At 39.7% G+C, this 23,530-nt stretch overlaps 2 protein-coding genes and 3 long non-coding RNA genes across 9 annotated transcripts; 4 read left to right on the plus strand and 1 right to left on the minus strand.

Annotated features, from left to right (window-relative positions):
• The first annotated feature begins 2,335 nt into the window (after positions 1-2,335).
• LOC112566800 lies at positions 2,336-5,873 on the plus strand. Of its 3 annotated transcripts, none has more exons than XM_025243165.1 (6): positions 2,336-2,727; positions 2,975-3,348; positions 3,527-3,686; positions 4,113-4,320; positions 4,656-4,812; positions 5,286-5,873. In XM_025243165.1, exons 2-6 carry the CDS (start codon positions 3,301-3,303, stop codon positions 5,589-5,591), a joined length of 879 nt encoding a protein of 292 aa, XP_025098950.1. In that variant the 5' UTR covers positions 2,336-2,727; positions 2,975-3,300; the 3' UTR covers positions 5,592-5,873. The 3 variants fall into 3 exon arrangements, with proteins under 3 accessions (XP_025098950.1, XP_025098949.1, XP_025098951.1); XM_025243164.1 differs by having other exon boundaries at positions 2,986-3,348; XM_025243166.1 differs by having other exon boundaries at positions 2,336-2,522; positions 2,986-3,348.
• On the minus strand, positions 5,127-6,595 carry LOC112566802. The gene is made up of 2 exons (XR_003099703.1): positions 6,467-6,595; positions 5,127-5,474 (listed from the first exon to the last, which is right to left on the minus strand). It is a non-coding gene; the product is annotated as an uncharacterized LOC112566802 (long non-coding RNA).
• A 59-nt stretch (positions 6,596-6,654) lies between these two features.
• LOC112566801 lies at positions 6,655-9,774 on the plus strand. The gene is made up of 6 exons (XR_003099702.1): positions 6,655-6,897; positions 7,280-7,573; positions 7,784-8,141; positions 8,634-8,732; positions 9,005-9,103; positions 9,475-9,774. It is a non-coding gene; the product is annotated as an uncharacterized LOC112566801 (long non-coding RNA).
• Positions 9,775-10,683: 909 nt separating this feature from the next.
• LOC112567125 lies at positions 10,684-14,758 on the plus strand. Of its 2 annotated transcripts, none has more exons than XM_025243673.1 (5): positions 10,684-11,012; positions 11,534-11,920; positions 12,319-12,462; positions 13,308-13,431; positions 13,638-14,758. In XM_025243673.1, the coding sequence occupies exons 2-5, from the start codon at positions 11,563-11,565 to the stop codon at positions 13,660-13,662; spliced, it is 651 nt and encodes a 216-aa protein (XP_025099458.1). In that variant the 5' UTR covers positions 10,684-11,012; positions 11,534-11,562; the 3' UTR covers positions 13,663-14,758. The 2 variants fall into 2 exon arrangements, with proteins under 2 accessions (XP_025099458.1, XP_025099457.1); XM_025243672.1 differs by having other exon boundaries at positions 10,686-11,012; positions 13,635-14,758.
• Positions 14,759-16,467: 1,709 nt separating this feature from the next.
• LOC112566779 lies at positions 16,468-23,530 on the plus strand. Of its 2 annotated transcripts, XR_003099697.1 has the most exons (5): positions 16,468-18,005; positions 18,492-18,804; positions 19,241-21,302; positions 21,618-21,658; positions 22,288-23,530. It is a non-coding gene; the product is annotated as an uncharacterized LOC112566779 (long non-coding RNA). The 2 variants fall into 2 exon arrangements; XR_003099696.1 differs by having other exon boundaries at positions 19,241-21,658.

The following is a 23,530-nucleotide window of genomic DNA, read 5'->3' on the forward strand; positions in this document are numbered from 1 at the left end:
AGAAATCTTTACTAGCTCTGAGCAAAAAGCCTTTTTCATTTCTTATTTTTCAAGAACATCGATTTTTTCACTTGTTTGGTTCATTTCAATACTTTGCTCAACTAGACATAAAAAATTGGAGGATAAAAGAAAGAACATTATCTTGCAGTCGGATTCTGTAGCTGCTCCTTTCCTGAGGCTGCTCAAACAAGTGTATGAAAGGCATGGAGCTGAGATTGGGGACCGATGGCGTCATTTCATGGACGGTTACATCAGATAATTGTTTCTAATATCGATTTCCGATTGTAACCACAGGTCAGGGGGACTAGTCACAGATTCGTGTCATCTTAGTGTCATCGCTGACGGCACTACACCATCCAGCTTTGCTGTCCAAGTGGGAAAACATAATATTGCCTGGTATAAGTAAAATATTGAAATATAAGACTTTTGTTTATTTTTTAGTATGTAGAATGTCTTCAACTTTGCGGATTTGTAAATTTTACTGAGACTTTAGCGACGAACCAGCTCCACCTGGAGTCGGGCCATGAAGTTTAAGAAAACCCACAATGAGTCAATGAGTGAGTGGGTGGGTTGGTGATGGAGTGAGTCAGGGGTCAGAGACTCAGTGAGTGAGCCAGATCCCTCAAGACAATCGCTTTTGAATTCTCACGGTAGTTTTAATAAATATTGAGACTCACTAATCCAGAGAAGTATTTATCAAATATTTACTGACAAAATGGCAAGGGATAAAGTTAGTTCCAAACAAATGGTTGCCTGTATCATTGTAAGGCTGAGTCATCCAAACTCACCTCCTGCAGGAATTAGTCCTCGATTTTTTCTGCTATGCTCCCCCACTCCACCATTCCAGATTCCTTTCTGCCACTCGCTTGGACCCTAAACTCGAGCCGATTGAATTCATTTTCTCATCAGCTTTGAGTACACCTCAGAGAAGCATCAGCCTCCCCCTGTTGGTATATTTCTCAGGCGGTGCCTCAGGGCTTGAAGTCGCCCACGACACATGTTCGTCAGATGGCGGGACCGCTGGGCGGTCGCGAGCAAGGAGGTTCGGTGCTGTTCCAAGACCAGACTGCCTGCTCTCACAGGAGATAAGGGTGAGGACAAAGATAGCTTGCCGATGTCAACAAAGGTCTGAGAAGTGATAGATCGCACGTGTTTAGGTCTGATTCTCTGAGTTCTCGTGTCCATCTTGTGTGACGATGCATTCACTTCTTGAGGTACCTTCTCTGTGGAAAATGTCTCTGAAAATGTCCACCACGTAAATGTGCAGATAGTTCTGCTCTTACAGTCGTGAAGATGGAAAGACATGAGAGAAATACATGACAACTGATTGTAAATGGTACAGGTAGACAATAAATTATACTTTATACTCTGGGGGACTGACTGCTATAATTCTGTGGAACGCTAGAGAAGACACGTGACGTAGTCTGACGACAGACTTTCCTCCAAAACACGCTTTTCTTCACGGCCCTGCGCAATCCCAGTAATGACAAGAGTCATCGATCCTGTCTTGACGGGTACGTGAGCACAAATCATCGCGAGATGAAATCGATTTGTATCTTCTCCTGATAACGAGATGTTGCCCCAACTTGTTGTCCGGACACACAGTGTGGATATCTGAGAACATTCCGTGACGTCGCTCGTGTACATGGGGGCCAAAGTGCAGATGGATGGACATTTCAGTCTTGGTAAGGACCAACTGCTGGAGGTCAACTTGACTTCGGAGAAGACAAACATGTCAGCACATCCGGTACTTGATCCTATAGGACACTAATAGATGATTGGATGTCACAGTAACATGCTTTAATTTGGCCTGATTATTTTAGAGCGGAAGTCTGTTTATGTCATCGTACTGACGGAAGTCTACTAGTCAATCTAACACAGTAACAACCGTGACAGAATACGTCAGTACAAGGGAGATAATCAAAAAAAGCCACAAAGAAGCTGAATTTTCAAAGACTTGCTTCGCTTGTCATTTCAATAATAATAATTAATAATAATAAACACAAAAAGTGTAATTAGGTTTTTTCAATTTCCCGGAACAGTGGCATCTGTTTGTTGTCTCCCCTAGACGAGTTTAAAGAGTTAAAAATGTAGCGAGATATAGAAAATGTGATTTGTTAGAGTGTTTGAACGAAATACAAAAAAGTAGATGAGAAAGAAATCTGAGAATGACTCAGCTGAAATAAACTGCGTGTGTGTGTGAGACAGACAGACAGACAGACAGACAGACAGACAGACAGACAGACAGACAGACAGACAGACAGACAGACAGACAGACAGACAGACAGACGTGTCAACATTCACAATATAACACTGAGCTCCATGATGACCATCACTAGAAAACATTCAGACATTTTTATAGGCGGGTACAAACGGATACAACGTAATGATGACGTAAAGCAGCGTTGGATATCGTCTGAGTATCTGCTGACGTCATGATAAAGCCAGTCAGCATGACGTCATGCGATGACGCGCTGTTGCCACACACTGCACTGTCACGACTGTTCGCAGCCATTCACAAGGTGTGTGCCACAGCTTTGCTGGAACATTCTCAGCTTTTAAACCTCCTGGAACTCTGGGATCGCCTTCGCCTCCTGCCTTTGTCTTCCACGTACTACGCTAACATTATCACTCATTATCACTCATTATCTTCTTGGTCATGCGCCGTTAAGCATTGTCCGGTCACAGTAATGAGCTTTGAAGAGGACAATGAAGCCTTTATAGTCTGTACGTACAGCTAAGTACATGTACTGTGGTTTGAATGATGCTTTACTCTTTTGGACTCGTTGACCTTGACATTACCATCCTGTCTCTCAACATCATCAAATCATGGTGGCAAGACTGGCTTGTCTGTTTTATTTTCAGAGGCAGTGGCTCAAAAAGGAATAATGTACGAGGTAATGTATAAGATGATAATAACAGATTTATTGTGTGTTAATTACGATAATATGTGATGGAAAGACAGGTGCTTCAGTATGTTTACAGGTGTGTCAAATAAACAAATGGTTGGACGTGGTCTAGCCTTGTATCAAGAGCTGAGTAGCGTCATCGAGTGACGGGACCTGCGCCTGACTCCCACCATGGCTGATGCCGGACTGCAACACAACTCGACAAATGGATCCTGGAATGTCTCCGACCAACGACAATCGTTTGCTGACGTGTTTCCGTTGAACGTTCGGGTGGGGATAGCAGTCGTCAGCGTGCTGAGCGGCGGCACGTCACTCTGTCTGCACGTCATCTTCCTGGTGACCATCGGCGTCACTCGCACCCTGGGGCCTCACGTCTACCACCTTGTTGCCAATGCATTTGTGGCGGAAATACTCGTCGCCCGTCGTTGTCTCTATGGAGGTAGCTGACATAACTCCATCAGCCCTCGTAGTGCAAGGACGATTAGAAGTTATTACCACTGACGCTGGCTTTAGAAGCCCTGGGTCAGGTAGTGTCATTGTAATGTACTTAACACGTGGACACAGATATTCCTTGACTTTGACAACACTGATTACAAAGAAGTGCCGGGTCTTTTCAGGTGATGAACATCCTGGCCTCCTCCCCGCTGTCTGACAGTCTGTGCACCTTCCTCGCCCTCCTGCGCCTGCTGAGCGTCAGCGTTCTCCTCACCTCCTACGCTCTTCTCGCCTTCTTCCTCATGATTGACATCAGCCATCCCAACTGGTTCTTCCTGACAGGTAGCACTGTACAGCTGTGGTGTGGACATTTAGTGATTGTCAGTCGAGTTCAGCAAAAACAAACACAAAAACTACGATTAGAAAATGTTAAAAAGTTAGAGAATGTAAAGAAACTATAGCAAAGTCTTAAAACATGCAGATTATATCACTGAGTACTTGTTATATTGAAGACAGAGAGAAAAAGAAAGAGCGACGTAGTAGTATGCGTACTCGATGTACTGGAGAACGAGAGAGAGACGGAGTACTAGGCAAAGAGAATACGGAGAATTGTCACAGACATATATGTAATTTTAAATAGTAATACCTCAATACGTCATGTTTGTTTTTCAATAACCAAAACAAATAGTGTTTGTAGACTCGCGACTCGTTTCACGCGGTGGCTAGAAATGACCTAGACCTGTTTGCACTTTGACCTTTACCTTCCAGGGAGAAAAGAGTTGAAGGCAGCAGCGGTGCTGATGGTGTGGTTGGTACCTGTGTGTTTTCTGACCATTCATCTCTCCGACACAGCGGTCTTCACAAAGTTCTTGATGTCCTGCGAGTTTGTAGACCACTGGCTGGAGTTCTTCATGGCGCTTTTCCTCCACCTGCCGTCGTGTGTTATCGTCTTCGTCTTCTACTTCATCACTCGAAGGTCATGTGACACAGCATGAGTTGTTGATTACTGTCTGATAATTAATTAATTATCAGAATTTTGAAGGATAAACTATTACGGTGTAATCAGGGATCAAGAGTCTGTTTACAAATGTGACCAGACACCTACATAGTCTAAACTTCTCATGAAATTTAACAATGGAACGAACAGCTGTCAGGCTGGCTCCTGTATGTCTCTCTAACTAAATTTGAGCAGTTATGTCCCCCTGTCCCCCAGACAGTGCAGGTTGCAAGGTGAGTTGAGAGATACCCCTAAATGTATCAGTTGACCTATCAGTTTTAATGACATAAGTGTACTTTGTTATGAAATGACAGATTTCACGACAAGTTCCTTAGCTTCATGGTCGGATTACGAGTGGACACGTGTCTGCTGCTGAAACATGAATCAAATACTCTGGTCTTCAACACCTTGCTGTGTCTCCTAGGAGAGTTTGCCCTCTGTCATGAACTGCCTCGAGTCATCAACCTACTGGTGAGTGCTCTCCCTTTCTTCGTCTTTCTTCCCTTCTACCTGTCAACGTCTTTGTGTTCACCTTCTCACCTTTCTACCTGTAGGAAAACATAACTACCGTGAGCATGGCATATTCATTCACTAATGTCATTCTATCATCAAGATGCTTGATTTAACAGGTAAAACCCTCGCAGCCCAGTAGACCAACAATAAATGGGTGAAGGACATGGGTCAGGAATGATTTTTTAAAATATATTTTCGGCATTTTTGCTTCCATAAAAGAGAGCTTTCTGTCTCACTACGCAAATGGATTTTTAGAAGTAAGCTTTACATGGTTTTTTTTTTTTTTTTTTTTTTGGTTACGTTCTGGGATAAAGAAAAACCATAAATAATTTACACAAACTACTTCCGAAGAGGTATTTTATGGTAGTAATATTAACTCTTGATAGAGCACACATCTTTGCTTGAAGTCCATATTTCTCCTCGTTCGTCAGAGCTTTTCAACTGACTCCGTGAGGTTGGCGGGCTTCCTGTTGTACTTGCTGCGAACGTCCATGGCCGCCCTCACCTCGCTCCTTGTCAACACCGACCTTCACAAGGCTGTCAATGTGTTGTTCTCGAGAAACAAGGGGAAAGTGCAAGATGTCTTTGACCTCGGCTCCACCGGTGGCGAAAGAGAAAACCTGGTGGAAAACAAAGAAGTTAATGAGCCACAAATTGTGCCCATCCTGTACCCAGACGGAGAGGACGGGACTGACCCGACTGTGGCGACATCAGATAACTACAGAGAAATCAAGTAGTTAACGGTCAGCTGACTCAGAATATCATGTTTATGGAGCCGTAGAATGGAAATCTTTCGCAGTTTTGTGGGCAATCGTGATATTGCACGTCAGAAACAAAATGACAAACTTTTATTTTTTTATTCTTTCCTTTCTATCTGTCGCTATTTTTTAAAATGGGAAGTAAGATAAACTGCAACAATACCATACAATGTCTAACAATAAGATTCTAATCTATAGAAGTACTCTATTGTTTTTACAAAAAAAGGAAGTAAAATATTTTCGACGGTTTTCATTTAAAAAGTCTATACGAATGTATCGAGTCATTGGATGTCCAGTGTCAATGAAGAAGCTTGCATGAAGCTGAGCAAGCTAATACTGAACTCATTACTACCAACTTAAAGTTTATTCTCTTAAACTGATTTCACCTTTATAAGGTTTTTCCAGACATGCGACATAAACAAATGTCACAATCAGTACAGCAGTACATTGTAGGCATCCAGTTGTCACAGTCACACCCGACAGTCAAACGCCAAATGTTGACTAAACGCTTTCTAGAAATATGAATTGTCTTCTTGAGTGATACAAGTCCACATCTTTGTAAACTTACAACAGAGGTATTTCTCTTCTAGAAAAATAACATCATTTGCCACAAAAGAACAATTAAACATCAATTAATTTTTCTAGCCAGATACATCTATAAAATTTATGTCAATGTCAGAATTGCAAACAAGTGATCTCCATTGGTGTGTGTGTGTGTTCGTGTGTCATTCACGCGCATAGATATGTTTCACAAATTGTTTGTGCATGTTGCATACACACAAAAGTAGAGATGTGTTTGAAATGTTTACTATGGCTGGCTGAATACAAACAATTTGTTTGAGACACCTACTCACATGACTCAGCACTGACGATCCTTTCTGCGCCTTGAAGTGAGTAAGCAATAATGTCTGCAGTAAACACACACGACAGCCAGTTGTTACTGAAGTATTCATGTTGACTGACTGACTGACCCCTTTACGGAAACTTTGACTTCCTAGTATGTCGACTCTTTCTTTCCGGTTGATTTGCGCGCTGACATACAAGAAACATAGATAAATCTTTCTTCCAACGGTGGTGTTGTGGTCGTTTTATTTGAGCACAAGCAGCCAAGTGTTTTAAGTAACAAACCCTCCCAGTCTCTTGTTATTATGACAACCAGTAAAGATTGTGTTGTAAAGCTTTGACAACACGTTGAGAATGGTGATACCATCACCAACATGGAGTTCACAGTCGGCGTGGTCTGTGATGTTCTTAACGCTGGTGTCTTACGAGGATGTCATTAACGGTAAGCTGACTTGCCCACTGGGTCTGCTCATTTCGGGGCTTCTTCTTGCTGTTGTTGTTTTTGTTGTCGTCGTCGTCGTCGTCGTCGTCGTCGTCGTTGTTTTATCATACTTTAACTATTTTCTTGAAATCGCTTTGAGATTGTCACTACATCAGCTAGGTACTAAGTGCAGACACTAATAATTTCGTCAATAATTTAACTATTAGAAAATAATAAAAATCGTTATTCTGGTATTCTTTTATCGTACAAGAGGCTTGAAGTTTACATCTGTAAGAAAGAACTTTCAAGAGATTTGATCATCGATGTATCAACATAAGACATTTTTTAGACATGGCATCGAGTTGTCAAAAGAATAACAAATCTTGAAACGCTTTCTCATCAGGCATGAAGACAAAGCCAGTGTATTCTCTACTGTGTTCGCCGGTCAGCACAACCATCATCGACACAGCTTACTACACAAACATTTCCTCTGAAGTCTGCGGAACGAACTGCCAGCCCTCAAGGGAGGCAACTGCTACACATACGGAGATGGTCTGTGCGGATTGATGCTCTCCCCTAGTGACGTCAGTCTGCCTGTACAGAAACTGTTACTCCGACAACGCCACCTGCGGGCACGAGACATTCAGCGCCATGTCACGAAAAAAAAGCATCTCCCTTTTGTTTCTGTGCTCCACCGGTAAATATTCCGCGATTACAAATATTTATATTTATTTGCAGTTGTATAATTAAGTACTCTGGTATCATTTGTAGAGACCGCGTTGTTTTCTGTATAAATCACAAACTTTAGGTCGCAAAAACCCAGCTATGTAGATGTTCTTGAGATGTTTTGTCTTTGTGCCACACTTGTATCCCTTCGTGTATGCTCTGTGATGTTTATGTTGGCAAGGGGAGGCGCTGGATCCATGTGAGCCTCTCAGTGGAGAGTCAACGGTCCTGTTTCGTAACTTTGGTGTCCTTGACCCGTTGTGTAACACGAGTTGTACGTGCGATGTGGAGGTCCCACACCTGGTAGAAGGAGGTAGCCTCCAGGTTACATATCTGATGTTTTCTGACTTCGAGAACAGCGGCAGAGCTTCTATCAATGCCTCGCTCTCTTTACCTGGATTGTCAGAGGCTTTCCTCAACGTCTCCACCTACCCTGTGACACAACATCTACCTGTCGTGACACACACACTAACATTTAGTGTCAACCTTGCATATTTCTGGACAAGAGGACCCATCTGCAAGATTCTGGCTTCGATTAGGTACCAACAGACAGTTGTGTTTTTTGAATGTATTTTGATTGAATTTGCACATAGAAAATAGGGATGCATTTATTTATGAATTACATTTATTTCGTTTATCTCGAATCCAATTTTTTAAATCTGTTTATCTAATGTGCCTCCCTGGTAAAGCTGCACCACACTACAGTCCGCATTACTTTCTGCTAGCCAAAATCTCTCTCTCCAACTTCTCATTTAGGTTCTTCAAACGATGACTGAAATTTTTTACTACCGATTCACAAAAAGCTGGACTTAAGACTTATCCAGGGCCCGGAACCTCACTTCCCTGCGACTCTCGAGTCACGTGACTACCTTTGCTTCTACCTTACATTACACTTAAAGATAGTGAATCCTCTGGTTATTCAAACCTGGGAATAAACTGGGAGACAACATAAAACTTGGATCTAGCTGTGATATAATGATTTTCATTGAATATTTTTTATGTGGAATATTTTGTTATGTGGAACTTTCCAGAAAAGCGTGCAAGGATTGTCTGCTATGGTTCGAGACACCCCTCTAGTACTGAAGTCTATCCTGATACACAACAAGAAGTGAAACATGATGGCGAGAATGGTTAGTTAATAACTATTCTTCTTCTGAAAGACTTTCGTAAATACACAGAGAGACATCTTTTATCAACAATCTCATAGAATATCGACAAATATTGAAAGCTATAAGTGGGACAAAACAGTAAAGCAAAGAAAACACTATAACAGACAAGAGATGAAGCTAAGCAGATTAGAATTAATCAGAATATATTGCAGTGATTTTTTTATGACATGATTATAAAAATGTTATGCACATAGTATGATCAGGAATGACCACAGAGAGTTTGTTGTGTCCAGATGAGCGGCTCTCTGGACATCTGCTGGTATTGCTGCCATCGTCGCAGGATTGTCTGCAGTTGCTGTCACCATCGGCCTTGTCATCTGTGCCACCAAACGGTTAGACTAGCAACTTTTGTTCTGTAAATGCTGACGATGTCACCTCAGTTTGTCTCAGCCAGAGTATCTCTGTGTAAACGAATTCACCAGAGTAAAAATTAATGTTCTCTGTCTTCTCCATGTTTCTATTGGACGAGTCTTCCTGTTGCTTTCTTCTTAATTATTTTTTGGAAGCAAAACAAAACCTGTTACAGTCTCTGTGATATTGATTGTACTTTACAGTCATCATAAGTATATATTAGAACTGTTTCTTACCTGCCTCAAATTTTGTTGGTTTTTTTTTTAATATCGTGAGTTTAAAGTGTTCTTTGTCTTCGCATCATTTTAGTTAAGGCCATCTTTCTGCTTTAAATATGTCTTTCTGTTTTCAGATGTGTCTTTTTTCGCCCCAGAAAGAAATTGTCGCTGTGTCTCCAGCCTCTGGCCACCCTGAGTAGTGACACAGGTGTGTCTCAGACGGGAGTGTCAGTGGAGTATCAGGTGGACACCAGCACCACAGACACCAGTGTGTACGTACATCACACACACTGACTGTCGGGACAATCACCTCAGCTTTCACTCACATCCCATATGACTTTGGCTGACATCAGACACCAAGATTTTGTTTCTTTTCCTCTCCGAACCCTTACTTGTCTTTTGTGACAATAAACTCGTCAGAACGACGACCATTTGTAAACAACATAGATTCTGCTTGAGTGGAATAGTTTCTCTTTGTGTCTTCAAGTACACTGTTAGATGTTTACATAAGTTAATACTATGTTTAAGCCGCTGTCATAATACCTTTGGTAGTTTGTTTATTTATTGTTTTTATACTATTGACCTAATTATTGTCGTTTTGTGGAAAGTAAGGATGCCGCAAATCACAAAATATACAAACTCGTTTAAGTGTTTCATCCAAAGTAATGTTCTTGTAATCATTATAGGAGACCAGTCCAACTCCCTGTGTGTGTATGTGTGTGTTAGATTGTGTGTGAGTGTTACAGTGTGTGTGCTAGTGTGTATGAGTCTGTGTCTCTATCCTTGTATCCCTCAAGTATTTTTGAAGACCGACTAGCCCTGGACAGCAATCATGTTGTACTCCCACTTGCTTGTTGCTGTAAGTGAAATAAGAACCAATTGACAACAAAGTCCTTCAACTTGTGTATTGTACTCGCACGGTCTGTCGCTGGAGCGAGGCTGGATGGCGCGTGGACTGCGTCTCACCACAAACACGCGCATGCACGCGCCTCAGCTCCACACACTTGTCTGACATCAGTAGTCGAGTGTCTGTTGACAAGATCCAGCGATTTCAACAGTTGGCTACTAGATAAGTAGGCTGCTCTTGACCAATGTTTTAGACCAAAGGAGAAATAAATTCACGGTCATTCTCGACTATTGTGTAAAGCTTAGTGAAAGTTCATTGTCTCAAATACAGAATTCATTAAAAGAATTAAAACTTAGCGAAAGAGTAAGCATAATGTTAAAACACTCCAACATGTCAGAAGTAGTTGCATAATTTAAGGACACTATCATTGCAGATAGACAGACAGACAGACGGACGGACGGAGACACGGACGGACGGACGGACGGACGGACGGACAGACAGACAGACGATAGGATCGCCGTGCATGCTGCTGCATGCATGAAAGGGAAAAAGTTTCATTCTGTGCCTCATCAACCGTTCATCAAGAATTACTGGGGGGTAGCGACAACGCCCACAGACGGACTCTATAGAAGCGGAAGTTACGTCACTGCTGGATAACTAGTGTCACAAAACATTTTATTGGTTGAAATCCCAGTGAAGGACAGAATTGCTCACATAACTGTGTCAAAACACTTCAGTCGGCGAGACGCAGGCTCCACAGTGACTATGGCGAGGGTAATAGGAGTCTGGATGCTGCTCTCCTTGTCCTCCCATGCTGTGGACATGGTAAGGTCTATTCATTTAGTTTATTTCGTTTGCTTTCTTTTATTTCATGATCTTGGATTTTATGGTGAAAACTATGATGTACATTAATGCATCATTTGAAAGGGAAGTACTAAGGATCAGTGGCACGGGACAAGAAAATGGGAGTTGGAAGGGCTGCACGATTTTAACGTTGAAGGACTAGTAAACTATTAATATATCATAGATTTTATAATGTATAATCTTTATGATTTGTTTGGTATGAAAGTATGAATACACGTTTCTTCGGACGAACGAACATCTCGCAGCTGTTTGAAATTTCTACCATCTTTGCCCTCCTGCTCCCTCCTACATACTGAATGTGTTATATATGTCTTACAGCGTTTTTGTGTACTATTTATGTATGTTTTACAGTGTATCAGTGTATCAGTGTGTCTGAGTAGAGTATTATGTCTCTTACAGTATATAGATATATCTTACAGTGTATAGTGTATCTCACAGTGTAGTATTATGTAAGTCTTACATTGTATTATTATGTCTGACAGTGCAAAAAGCAATTAACCCATGCCAGGTGATGCACACCGGAAGGATGACGAGCCTGTCGTTAGCACCCTCTCATAATGACACTACATGCTACAGTCTGTGCTCCATCAGACCAGCGGACAGACCAACGGACAGACCAACGGACAGACCAGCGGACACACCAGAAATAGGAAGGAGCGAGGTGTTCATACAGTGGAACTTTCTGGACAAGTCACGTGTCAACAATGTCATGTTCAGAGTCTTAGACGACAGTGAACACTCCAAGTTATGGACAAATGTGAATCGTTTCTCTCAACGGACATTGCAGCTGTACAACCGAATTATTCAGATCAAGTTTAACCTTTCAAACCTCAAGAGCATTAAACGGATTTTGATATCAGTGGAGTCCGGTAAGTTCTCTTGTCTTTTCTTTGTCTGTACATCATTACTTTACGTAGTTATTATAAGAGATGTGATTGTACATTTTCCTAAACAATTGCCCTTTTCGCCATTAATACACATTAAAGACAAAGGCGATGTTTCTGAACATGAAGCTGATAATTATTGTTACGTTGGCCTTAAATAAGTTTGGAGGAGTATATCTCCACTCTCCGTTAATTTAAAACTTCAATCATCACTAAACACCTGTTATGCTACATCATAACCCAGAATATAATTAATTTCTAACTTAAAAATAACTAAAGTTTACACAACAATAACATTTTTATAATGAAAGTATATAACATTCTATATACTTTCATTAATGGAATGGGGGCCAAGAAATGCAGTAAAAATACGATGTTTACAGACGGGGACCTCATCATGCGCTGTTGTGACCCACACAAGACACGGACCTGTGGACAGGACATGACAGTGGGCACGACTGTGTGGTCCACAGACAGCAAGAGGTCCACACTGTCATCCACAGTCCAGCCACACACACTTCCCGCAGGTCAGTAGCTTAGTTTGTAGGATAAACCCGCCCAGTCCGATAGGATAAGGAGGATAAACTGTAAAAACATGATGCCTGCGGTTATAAATGTTTAGATCGACAGATGCATGTATACATGGATGAATGGACGGATCAGCTTATGTATATGGATGTATATGAATGTTGTTTACTCATATGTATGTGCACGGTATTATATAGTGTTATAAGCATACAGAATTGTGTATATTTATAAGTATTAATATAAACTGATATGTGCATACCTACACCTAATTAGTGTGTGCGTGTTCCCGCCTATACGTGTTCTTGATTAAAAGAATGAATATTAAGTGTGTTTGCATGTTCATGATGGTCATGGTTTATCAGATCCTTATGACAGTGTTTTGAAAATTCCGAATATGCAATGTACTTTTCTATATGTACTTAACCCCTTTTCTATAACCACCCAATGTGCGTATCTGACTGTACTGAGACTAGTTTACACATTAACGTAAAACTAAAGGTAAAAAATGGAAACATTTTCTTCAAAATTTTCTTCAAAAGATTTCAGACTTATTTTAACCTTGGGTCTTAAAACAAACTTGGCAGTCCAATTACAAGTAAAATGCACTCTTTCTCTTTAACTACACAAATAAAAATAATAAAAATTGCCTTTTCCAGTTAATTATTAAAATAATCATTAAACACTGCAATCCAGCATTAATCTGGTCAACACCGAAATCAACATGTAATAAGGCTACTTCACTCTTCTCGCTCTTGTAGCTGCTGCTGGACAGAACACACTAAAGATGGTTCCCCTAACCTCACCCATCTTCATACTTTCTTATTTCTCTTTTATTTTAACGCAGATGGCAGTGAATCGTCGGTTCCTACAGATGGACTAAAGGCTAATGTTGGTGCTGTTGTTGCTGTTGTCACTGTTGCTGCGGTTGCTTTTTCATCCGCTCTATTCATCTTCGTTTTTAAACGACAGTAAGTTGAGTCGTTTGATGATTAAGTTCCCCTTTAGTAAATTTCTTCACAAAGAAAAATCTGAATACCGAATTCTTCGTGATTTTAGTATATTTCACACACACAAATAAAATATAGATATCCATGTGCCTTTCTAGTTTTTTACCTGTCGGGGAGTCTTACAGATGGTTATAAATGGCATGTGAACTTTATTTGTTTTGCAGCAGGAGACTGAAGCTGTGCTCAAAGTGACGACAAGTAACAGCAATGAAGGATGTTCACCTGGCTGGAGTGATGGGCATTTACCTGGCTGTACTCACACCGTGATCAAACTACCGTCCCAAGAATTCAAATTATTCCAAGTCTACATGCACAAGTGGAACCTCAGCAACCAAGGCCCTGCCATTATGAACAAGTGGAAGCTGAAGAAACAAGACAACATCCCGGTGAACAATGTGAAGTACCAGACTACATAAAGCAAGCATCAGTTTTTGCACACAAAAGCTATAAAGAAGCACTTATCAGAAAATCAAAAGCAGGTGATGAAGGTGCCGCCATGCATAACTGTGCAGAAGGCAGAGAGACTGCAACAGCTGCTGCGATTGGTCAACTGACAAGAGACGACTGTGACTACAACAAATTCTCAGCTGGAGTCGTGGGCGTCTTTATGGACATCTGGCAAGAAATCAGGCAATGGCAGGAGAGAGGGAGAATGTGTATAATCACCCAATGAAACCAAGTAACAGGACAGAGTGTCCATAGCAACGGCCAGCCATCTACAGAGCAGGACGCTGATGACGTGTACGACGAGTTGCACAGAGGGCGACGGATGGTTGTCATTGGCAACGTCTACAGCACCACAGGACCGAGGCAAGAGCCGGGAATGCTGGACAGCAATTGAAGGACTGATGTTGTCCTCAGTCGTCAGCTATTGTATCGTTGTCAGAAGCTGCAGAATAGTGTTTTACATGACACGGGGCACAAATGAAATGTCAGACAACAAGGTGACGGTCACTCTTGACATCAATGAGTCCTCATCATCAGAAGTGGTCATCATGCAGTTTGGCAGTGTTGCTTGTGTCTATCAGCGATAGACTGGGATAGGCAAAGGTCACTAATATACAGTGATTCTACAACTGTCTTTGAGAGCAGCATCCATTCTTATTATGTTTGTGTTTTTCTTTTTTCCTAAAGCGCTTTAAATGGTGGGAAACTTGATTGTGTTGTTGTTGTTGTTGTTGTTGTTGTTGTTGTTGTTGTTGTTGTTGTTGTTGTTGTTGTTGTTGTTGTTGTTGAAATGTAATTTTGTATTATAATATTGAATCACAAATAAAGTGTCATATTATAATCTCAGTCACAAAAAATATGTATCATAGCAGCAGATCAGAAGTTGGCTGCTCATCATCTCTCTCTTTCTTTTGAGACAGTTTGCTTATCTCACAACCTTACACAGTATTGGAGGTTCCTGTAAAAGACAAACACTAATGAGATCTGATCACCTTCACTGACTACCACTTGTCCTAGCCACGGCGAGAAGGGCATGCACGCAGTTTATTCTTTTTTCCCTCACTTTCTCCTCCTGCTTCTTTTCAGGCATCCGTCTCTCGCCTTTTGCTCTCTTTCTTTTAATTTTTCTCTCGTTTTCAGTTTTTTTTTTTTTTGGGTGGGGGGGTGTCTTTCTTCGTACTCTCCTTCTCTCTCTCTTTTTATGTCTTTGCGCTCGAACTCTTGTGTGTGTGTGGTGAGTGGGTGGGAGTGCGTGTGTGCGTGTGTGTGTTGTCTTTAAAATGTGCGAGACAGTGTACTCACACTAGAGTCTAGTATCACTTAGCGATTATTACTGGACACTAATTATAGAGCAAAAACAAATAAAGCAAACAAAATGCTTGAGGCTGTATGTCCGGAAGTGAACTTGAGGGTTAACAATCATCTCCCCTGTGACTGCCCGTCTCGGAAGTAGCACTTAACACGCGCTATTACTTGAGCATGATGCAAGGGCGCAGGCGCAGATAACTCGCCTTGAACACAATTACGACTGACACACACGACGCGTGTTTGCTCCCCTGGCAAAGCAGACATGGCTGTAAAGCTTCTCCTGACTTAAGTCTAGCAAGTTAGTCTTAGCTGGCTAAATGTTTTTTCGAGTAAATGCATCTGTCTTGTGTGAGTGATTATCTGTCAGACAGCGATAATAAAATGTTAGTAGGTAGGTAAGAAATGTGATAATAGACCAGGTGTGGGTAGACAGGTGAAGAACTTGATCGTTTTTGGTTTGCTACCTGGAATTCGTGTGTTGGGTGCAATAGGATAGTGAAGAATATTGAAGCATATGGTTGAATACTGTACAAAGCTCGACTTTGAGATGACCATTACTCGAGGCACTGAGGGTTACAGTGCACAGCGAGAACAAGTTTCAGCACATTATCAAACAAGCCTTTCTTCCTCGTTAACATCTGTCCTCGTCCATTTCTACTGCTGCTGTAGAGGAATATTGCAGTATCCACGAGTTAACTGCGTTATGTATGCAATTACTTAGGTTATAGTCTCACTAAAGCTCTCTATGTCTTTTTAATGTTTATTAGTTATGGTTAGAAGCATGAATCGAGACATGAAAAGACATCTTGAATGCCACTGACTCATGGTCATCATGACATGGTGGAGATACAAGCATATTTACGATGCAAAACAGCATGGTTCGACAACAATCTATAGGCAAATAAACATTTCATACAATTTGAAGCAAATAATATTGTCATAAGGCATATTCTCTATCGAAAGGGGCATGCTAACGTTTATATAGGTATTTTGTTAGACTTCCATTATCTATAAATATACACCTCTATAAGCTATGGTTAGAGAGTCAGAGAGAGTAACAAAAAGAAAGAATAAATGTCGCAGAAGTTGAAACAGTAACTATGTCTCAGGGGAAATAATGAGAAAACTTTAAGTATCAAAAGTATAACATGGTTACTCCCCTTTACCTATTGTAGCCGCTCACACGTACCTGTAGTACTACGTGCGTGGCATGTTTGCGTGTACATACACGCGTCTGTGTGTGTGTGTGGTAGAGTGCGTATACTTAAATGATGGATAATGTACATATTATATCCTGTTTGCCTGCTTCCATCTGTTGTGATTGAAACAATTGTACTCGTTACAACTCCATTTTGTAACAGTTGAGGTGAACAGGTAGGACACTCCGGAAACAAAGGTATTCCAGTCAACGATTAAAAAATTAAAATTTGGTCAAATTTATTACAGTGCTTCTTTGAACCGACATGAAGTAAAATCTTTTTCCTAGAAGTGCAGGCCAGTCAGTCCGCCATCCACGAAACTTCATTCACATTTCTGCCGCGAAGGCTGTCAACCACGTCTACCGCAGCAAGGGAGGCAATTCAATCCTTACTAAGAGGCTTATGCTCTCCCTTTGGTTCTCTTCATACAGATGACAACCACTAGTAACCTCCATTTGTGTGTCAGCAGCAAGTTTAGTCCATGATGTTTCAGGACAGTTTTCCGGTCCTTTAGTTCTCTCTCTACTGACCTTCGCCATGTTTCCTTTGGCGGACCCGCTTCCTCTCGCCATCTGCTGCCAATGAAGGGCTATGTTGGTTGATGCCTCTAGTTTCATTTTTCACACATGCCCTAGCTGTTTTTATCTTCTTTTTGGATTTTTGTGGTCATATTTGTACACCTGGCTCTTGTAAAAATTTATTTATTAGTAATTATAAGCCAGAATATCTTCACAATTTTTCTCAGTCATTTGGTTTGGAAGGTCTCTAGTTTCTTCTGAATTTGCTGATATCTTTCCAGCACTCACTTCCATAGAGGAAGACCGAAAGGATATTGTTTCTGAAGATTCTTAATTTTGTGCTCCTCCTTCGAGCTTTAGACTTCCAAATTTCTGTTATCATAGTAAAGGCTTGATTTGCTTTGATGTCTTCACAATATAGTTCCACACAACCATTGTACCAAAACAGGAAAACTCAAACCTGAAATCAATTCTCCAAGATAAAGTAGCACAATGATTACTGCCATCTCTACTAGTAAAAGAAAATGAAAAAGATGTTCTGTCTAAAGAAGAGAATTTTCCGCAGCTTATCATTTGAACCATATGGCACACAGTTTCCTTCCACAGTTTTATCAAAGTGAGTTAATTTATGCTTCCTGTAATTTGAAGGCTCCGTTATTAGTTGGGACCATTGTAGCATTTTGTACCCCACCCTCAAATCACGGATCTGGAGCAAAAAACTGAAAATACTGAGGACCTCTTTCCCTTTGTCTGACAAACACTCTGTCAGATGTGTCTTTAGTAACTCCTGGCCTGATCACCATCACCAGCAACTTTGACCTCTAGCTTGGTTATTGCCTCTAGTGTCTCTCTTGCTTGCTCACTGTCATAATGTTTTTGTATTAACTAAAATTATTATGGTTTTCTCCTCTTCTGCACCACAATGTCAGTTTGCGGAACAAGGCTGCTGAGAAATGTGCTGATCAGTCAGTAGATAACTAGAGACGAGCTTTCAAAGTAACAATGGCTAGAGTCTTGCCAGGCTGTGTGCTGCTCTTCTGGTGTTGGTCGTGCATTGCACAAGGTAAGTTTATTCCTCAATGTATAAAATGTTGGTCTCAATACAAAAATAAGTCTTTTTTTGTAATAAACGATAATCATTCATGACAAAAATATAAAGAGATAATAATATTAAAGGATCATTTGTACAGAGCATTAATCATACGGCTTTGGAGTTAAATATTCATTAGTTTCTGTTACCATGGAATATGTTTTGCTAAACTTCATTAATTTGTGATTATCGTAGCACTTCACTGCCACATCAGAAAATTAATGACCAGATGGTTCCGTACGTGTATTCCTGCTAGATTATTTTAGCGATTTCACTTCAATTTTGTAATTTTAGATGTTTTACTTAAATTTCTCTTTAACTTTTAATGTCAAATTTGTATTATTAACTTTGCCGACAAAAAAAATTTCCTACAACTAAGTGTGAAGTGCAAAGCTCAAAACAACTGGAAGTGTGAGTGTGTTTTATTTAAAAAAACATTTTAATGTGTTTTGTGGGCAGAAACCTTACCACAGTGTGTATCTCTCCAGTCAACAATACGGTGTGGAGCTGGAGAACATTTCGGATTCAGTTTGCATACTACGATGTAAGAGACCGCTGCACTCAGAAGCCCTGCCTGAGAAACCAAGACATTTCTCTGGTTCACTGATCTGCGAGGGTGAGACGTCCTCCACGTGCTACCGACTGCTACCATCAGGTGCCCTGGACGACATGTACAACACATGTGGGGATGAGTTCTGTAATCTCTGGGAGGTGGATAAGTCGATGTTTCCATCAATAGGTCCTGTCTGTGTGGTTTACACTTGTTCTGATGGTAAGCACTGCAAACACAATGGACATTAACAGCATACAAAGTTCTTTTATTGTGAATATATTTGTACTGGTGGTAGGGGCTGCACTGGAAAATAGCAGAGATTATTTTCTGAATTCTTTTAATATTGGATATTTTAAAAAAGAGGTCGGCACAAGTATTATTAATATGTTTGTAAAGTGTAGGGCCCAGACATACAGGGTTGTATGTTTTAACATGTGCCTTTGTACTTATCGTGACTATACAATATAAGTGTAATTATTATAAATACTGGGGTATTCATTATAAAGGACTATTCTACATTTTAAAAGTCTTTCCCCTGAAATTATAAAGCTAGGGCTTTCTGAGTAATACTTTGAATACTTTCTTATTGCTGCAAAATAAGAATGTCCAAAAGTATTTTCTGCTATTCACAATAAATTTAATAATGCCTCTACAGGAAGTAGCCTCACGATTGAATGCCAGCCGCTGCCAGCAGGGACATTCATCAAGAACTGTAAGATTTTTTTCGCATCTTTTCGTATCTCTAAGAGACAATAAGCCATCTCAAAATTAGTCTTAAATTAAGAATAGGACTGTCATTTTATTTGCAAACTACTCATATTATGTTTCATCTCGTTCCATTCTGCCTCTTTACTTTCACAGGCAGCAACTCCCTCTCACACATGTATGAGTGTAAGTTGTGTCCCATCTATTAATACCATCTGACACATGTATGAGTGTAAGTTGTGTCCCATCTATTAATACCATCTGACACATGTATGAGTGTAACTTGTGTCACATGTATCAATATCATCTGACACATGCGTGAGTATAACTTGTGTCACATGTATCAATATCATCTGACACATGTGTGAGTGTAACTTGTGTCACATCTATCAATATCATCTGACACATGTGTGAGAGTTGTGTCACATCTATCAATACCATCTCACACATGTGTGAGTATAACTTGTGTCACATGTATCAATACCATCTCACACATGTGTGAGTGTAACTTGTGCCACATCTATCAATATACTCTCACACATGTGTGGATGTAGAAAGGTTCTTACTAGCTTCTCACAGTGTGGGAGACACTAAACCAGCGCCAGAAATTTTTTTTTAATCCTTTCAATGCTATTATGCCATTGTAAGAAATTTTGTTATTTCTAATTATATATTTATATCACATACTTTTCTTGTATAATTTATTGTCTCTTTTAAATACACCTGCTAATAGTGTCCCATCTTTATGACACCCAGACAGCCTCTACTCTTTTCCACAGTTAGAGGCAGATACATTGCAATCTAGTGTAATTTGTAAAGTTTATATATGTTATGTTTGTATATGCATTTACAGCATCCTGTGAGTAAAAATATCTCATGGAACAAAATATCTAAATATTATAACGTTGCCTTAATAATTTTAATACAGGATTTTGAGTTTTATTTATTTATATTTGACATTTATCCCTTATCAAGCAAAACAATGGTCACAATAATTGGTCCTCCTCCGTTACCTCTCCAACATCACTATCGCCACTATCATATCCATCCATCCCTTCCTCCTTCCCTCCTCCTCCTCCTCTTCCTCATCATCATCATCCTCATCATCACATACAATAAAGCTTTTTTAATAAAATTAATAAATAAAATAGTGCAACACAGATAATCTGAACAAGTTAAAAATAAATTACATGCCCCAGTAAATTTTATCGACAGCAATGATTTGATGTTTATCAATAATATATCACTACATTAATACCTTTATTTTAATACAGAAACTATAGCTCAATAAATTTCTTCACAACAGTAATTTCCTGTTTAATAAATAGTTTGTTATCACATCCTTATTTTACTGTATCTGTTTTATTGCCCTTTAGTCGTTCTTTGACTTGAATAAAGCAATGTCGTGCTCAAGATAACTTTTTCCGGAATTCGCGATCACATTTTTTTTCCATTTTGGTTAAAAGTTTCTTTGAGTCTCCGATCTTTTGGTTGATTCTGTTTTCACAGACGTCAAGTGAAGGTATGTAAACCACATGTCTGTGTGATTTTATCTTCATTGTATGTAAACAAATGCAGTTATTTTTTCCAAGATTGTTTTGACAGGATTTTATTTCCTGTGTGGCTATAAAGATCCATTTGAAACCTGTCTTTACACAAAAACCACTGACTATCATTAACGATATACGTAGCATGGAAAAAATATATAAAACATCTTTATTAGGACTTTTATGTAAAATGAAAAACCTATGCAAACTCTTTTTTATATCCTTTATTTTTATTTTTTTTAATTACTTAAAGAGATTCAATTGTAATGTTATTATTTTTCTGTTATATCTCTGACTATGAGAAAGAGAATCCTGAAACCAGAAGCCACAAGACTTCAGTGATCAACCAAAGACAAGGGAAGAATGCAGGAGGGTACCACACTTCAGCCAAAACTCTGGGCAAGTTGCCATTGGACATGAGACCACTTCTTTGATGATTCAGGGTTCTGGCCAGTTTCACAGGGGGTATAACATGATAATACACAATGTATGATGTATGTATTAGCACGCTCACCTCTATACTTCCACTCGTGTATTTACACTATAAATACATGCAAGTATCAAATCAGTACAATCATGTATATCCATCAAATATATGTCTCAAAATAATACTCACAATGCGATTGTGGGATTATAAGCCATTCCACACCATACAATTATATATTCACATAGAAACAAAGACTAATCTTTAGCAAAGAGAAGGGTGTGTGCAATTTTTTTCGAGATGAAATGTTTACAAAGATCCATTTATTTTGGGCATTCAAAAAAAGTGCTGTTCAGTTTCAGGTGTATCAGGACAAAAGGCAGCTCAAACATTCTGAGTAAGTTAAACAGTGACACAGCTGATGATATTTAAGTAGATATACTCACTACCACATTGTCAGCAAAATATTGTACTTTTTATGACTCTTGAAAATATTTTTTATTACGAATGTGTAAATCTTTTCAATGTTATCATTACTGAAACAAATACTCCATATTTCAGAGCCATATGTAGGCTAAGAAATTTTATCGATAATTTTTCTACAATATTACATATAGTTTGTTTCTTGAAACCATATCAAATGCACGCAAAAATCTACATAAGCAGCATACAGATTTTTATGGTGAGGTTAATGCTGAGAATACAGGCTTGATCTCTAGAGCTGAAACCTCTCCTAAACCTTTCAGGATAGGCCACTGGGCAGAAATATATACTAAGGTAAAATATAATGGGATTTTAAATCAAATTTCTTTGTTTTTGTACATAATGAAACATAATGCTAAAAATACTAGTCTTACAAAAATATTTGTATTTGACTACTGAGGCACAAGTTTGTCTAAACTCTTGCCATTCATGCTTAGTAACTTTAAAGTCAATTTTATTTTCTATGTTAACTGCTCCACATTGCTCACCAATTAAAAGATATGTAGACTAACACTGCTAACGATGCTGTTATTTGTGTTTTAGTTCCAGTCGCCACGTGACCAGGATGAAGAAGAGAGGAAGGGCGTGTCGTCCAAAACATGTTAGAGGCCTTCAAGTCTGATAATCGTCCTGTCGACTGAGCCATGATGTGGTGAGAGAGGAAGAGAAGGTTCAGACTTTTAGAACAAAAACAATTACTAGAGATGGAGAGCGAGTAAGTGAGATAAAATGGAAGATGAATAGTCAATGGCTGGAACTGTCAGTCACTTCCTTCGTCTGCGTTATCACTCATGGCACACGCTCGCCGGACTTCTCAATTCGTTGAATCCATCAACACACACTTCCACAACCATGACGACCTCTGGCGGTGATGAGGAGCCTGTCACAAACTGCAGGCATCAAGTGTTTCCGGACACAATGTGGAAGCCAAACAGAACTTCATGTAGTGAAGGCGTGGTATTATTCCTTTTTACAAGAGAAAAGAGTTAATTTGTTGTGGAAACGGAAATAAATGTACATTTATGTTGGTGTGTGTTCACTTTACAGCAAGACACCATGTCAACTACATAATTTAGTAAAAAACCTCGTCAGAACAAACACTTTTACTGCAAATACAGAAGTACAGGATCTTGTGTACGCGCCTTTCCACTTATTGTGACCATCCACTATGAACCAAACTATGAACTAAACCTATGCTATTAAAACGTACTTTGTCAAGAAGAAAATAAACTTTTCACTACTGTTCCACTTCAGTTATAAAGTCCTTCTAGGAGATTTTTGAAAGCTGTTTTAATACTTTATTATCACATTGCGAGGAAGTCAGCAAACTAACGGAGCCTCTACGGAGATGACTTAGAGCTCCTTTCCTTCTGTCCAAAACTGTTCTAAATGTCTACTCTCTCTTTCATCTTTCATCCTTCTCCATTCCTAAACACCACTTCTAAGGCCTCACACATTATGTAGGTGTGTGTGGCAGTATGTGTGTTTGTGTGTGTGTTTTCCGTATCAAGCAAGACGGTGGTCATTGTCAGAATCCGTTGCACAATTTTTGGAGTCTTGTTTTTATCAGTTCTGCTTTTGCAGACGACAAGTATAGGTACATATTTGTATCTGTGTGACAGTCAGACACACAAAATTATTGTTCATCAGCTTACAACTTTATTTACACTAGAAACAGATTATTTGAAACTGCTAGGTTTTATTTGAAAGGCTATTTGGAATTTTCTTTAAACAAAAGCTAGTGAAATTTTATTGTGATCTGTTGAAATACATAGTGTACATGTTA

This window comes from Pomacea canaliculata, linkage group LG6, assembly GCF_003073045.1.
Source record: "Pomacea canaliculata isolate SZHN2017 linkage group LG6, ASM307304v1, whole genome shotgun sequence".
Lineage (NCBI taxonomy): Eukaryota > Metazoa > Mollusca > Gastropoda > Architaenioglossa > Ampullariidae > Pomacea > Pomacea canaliculata.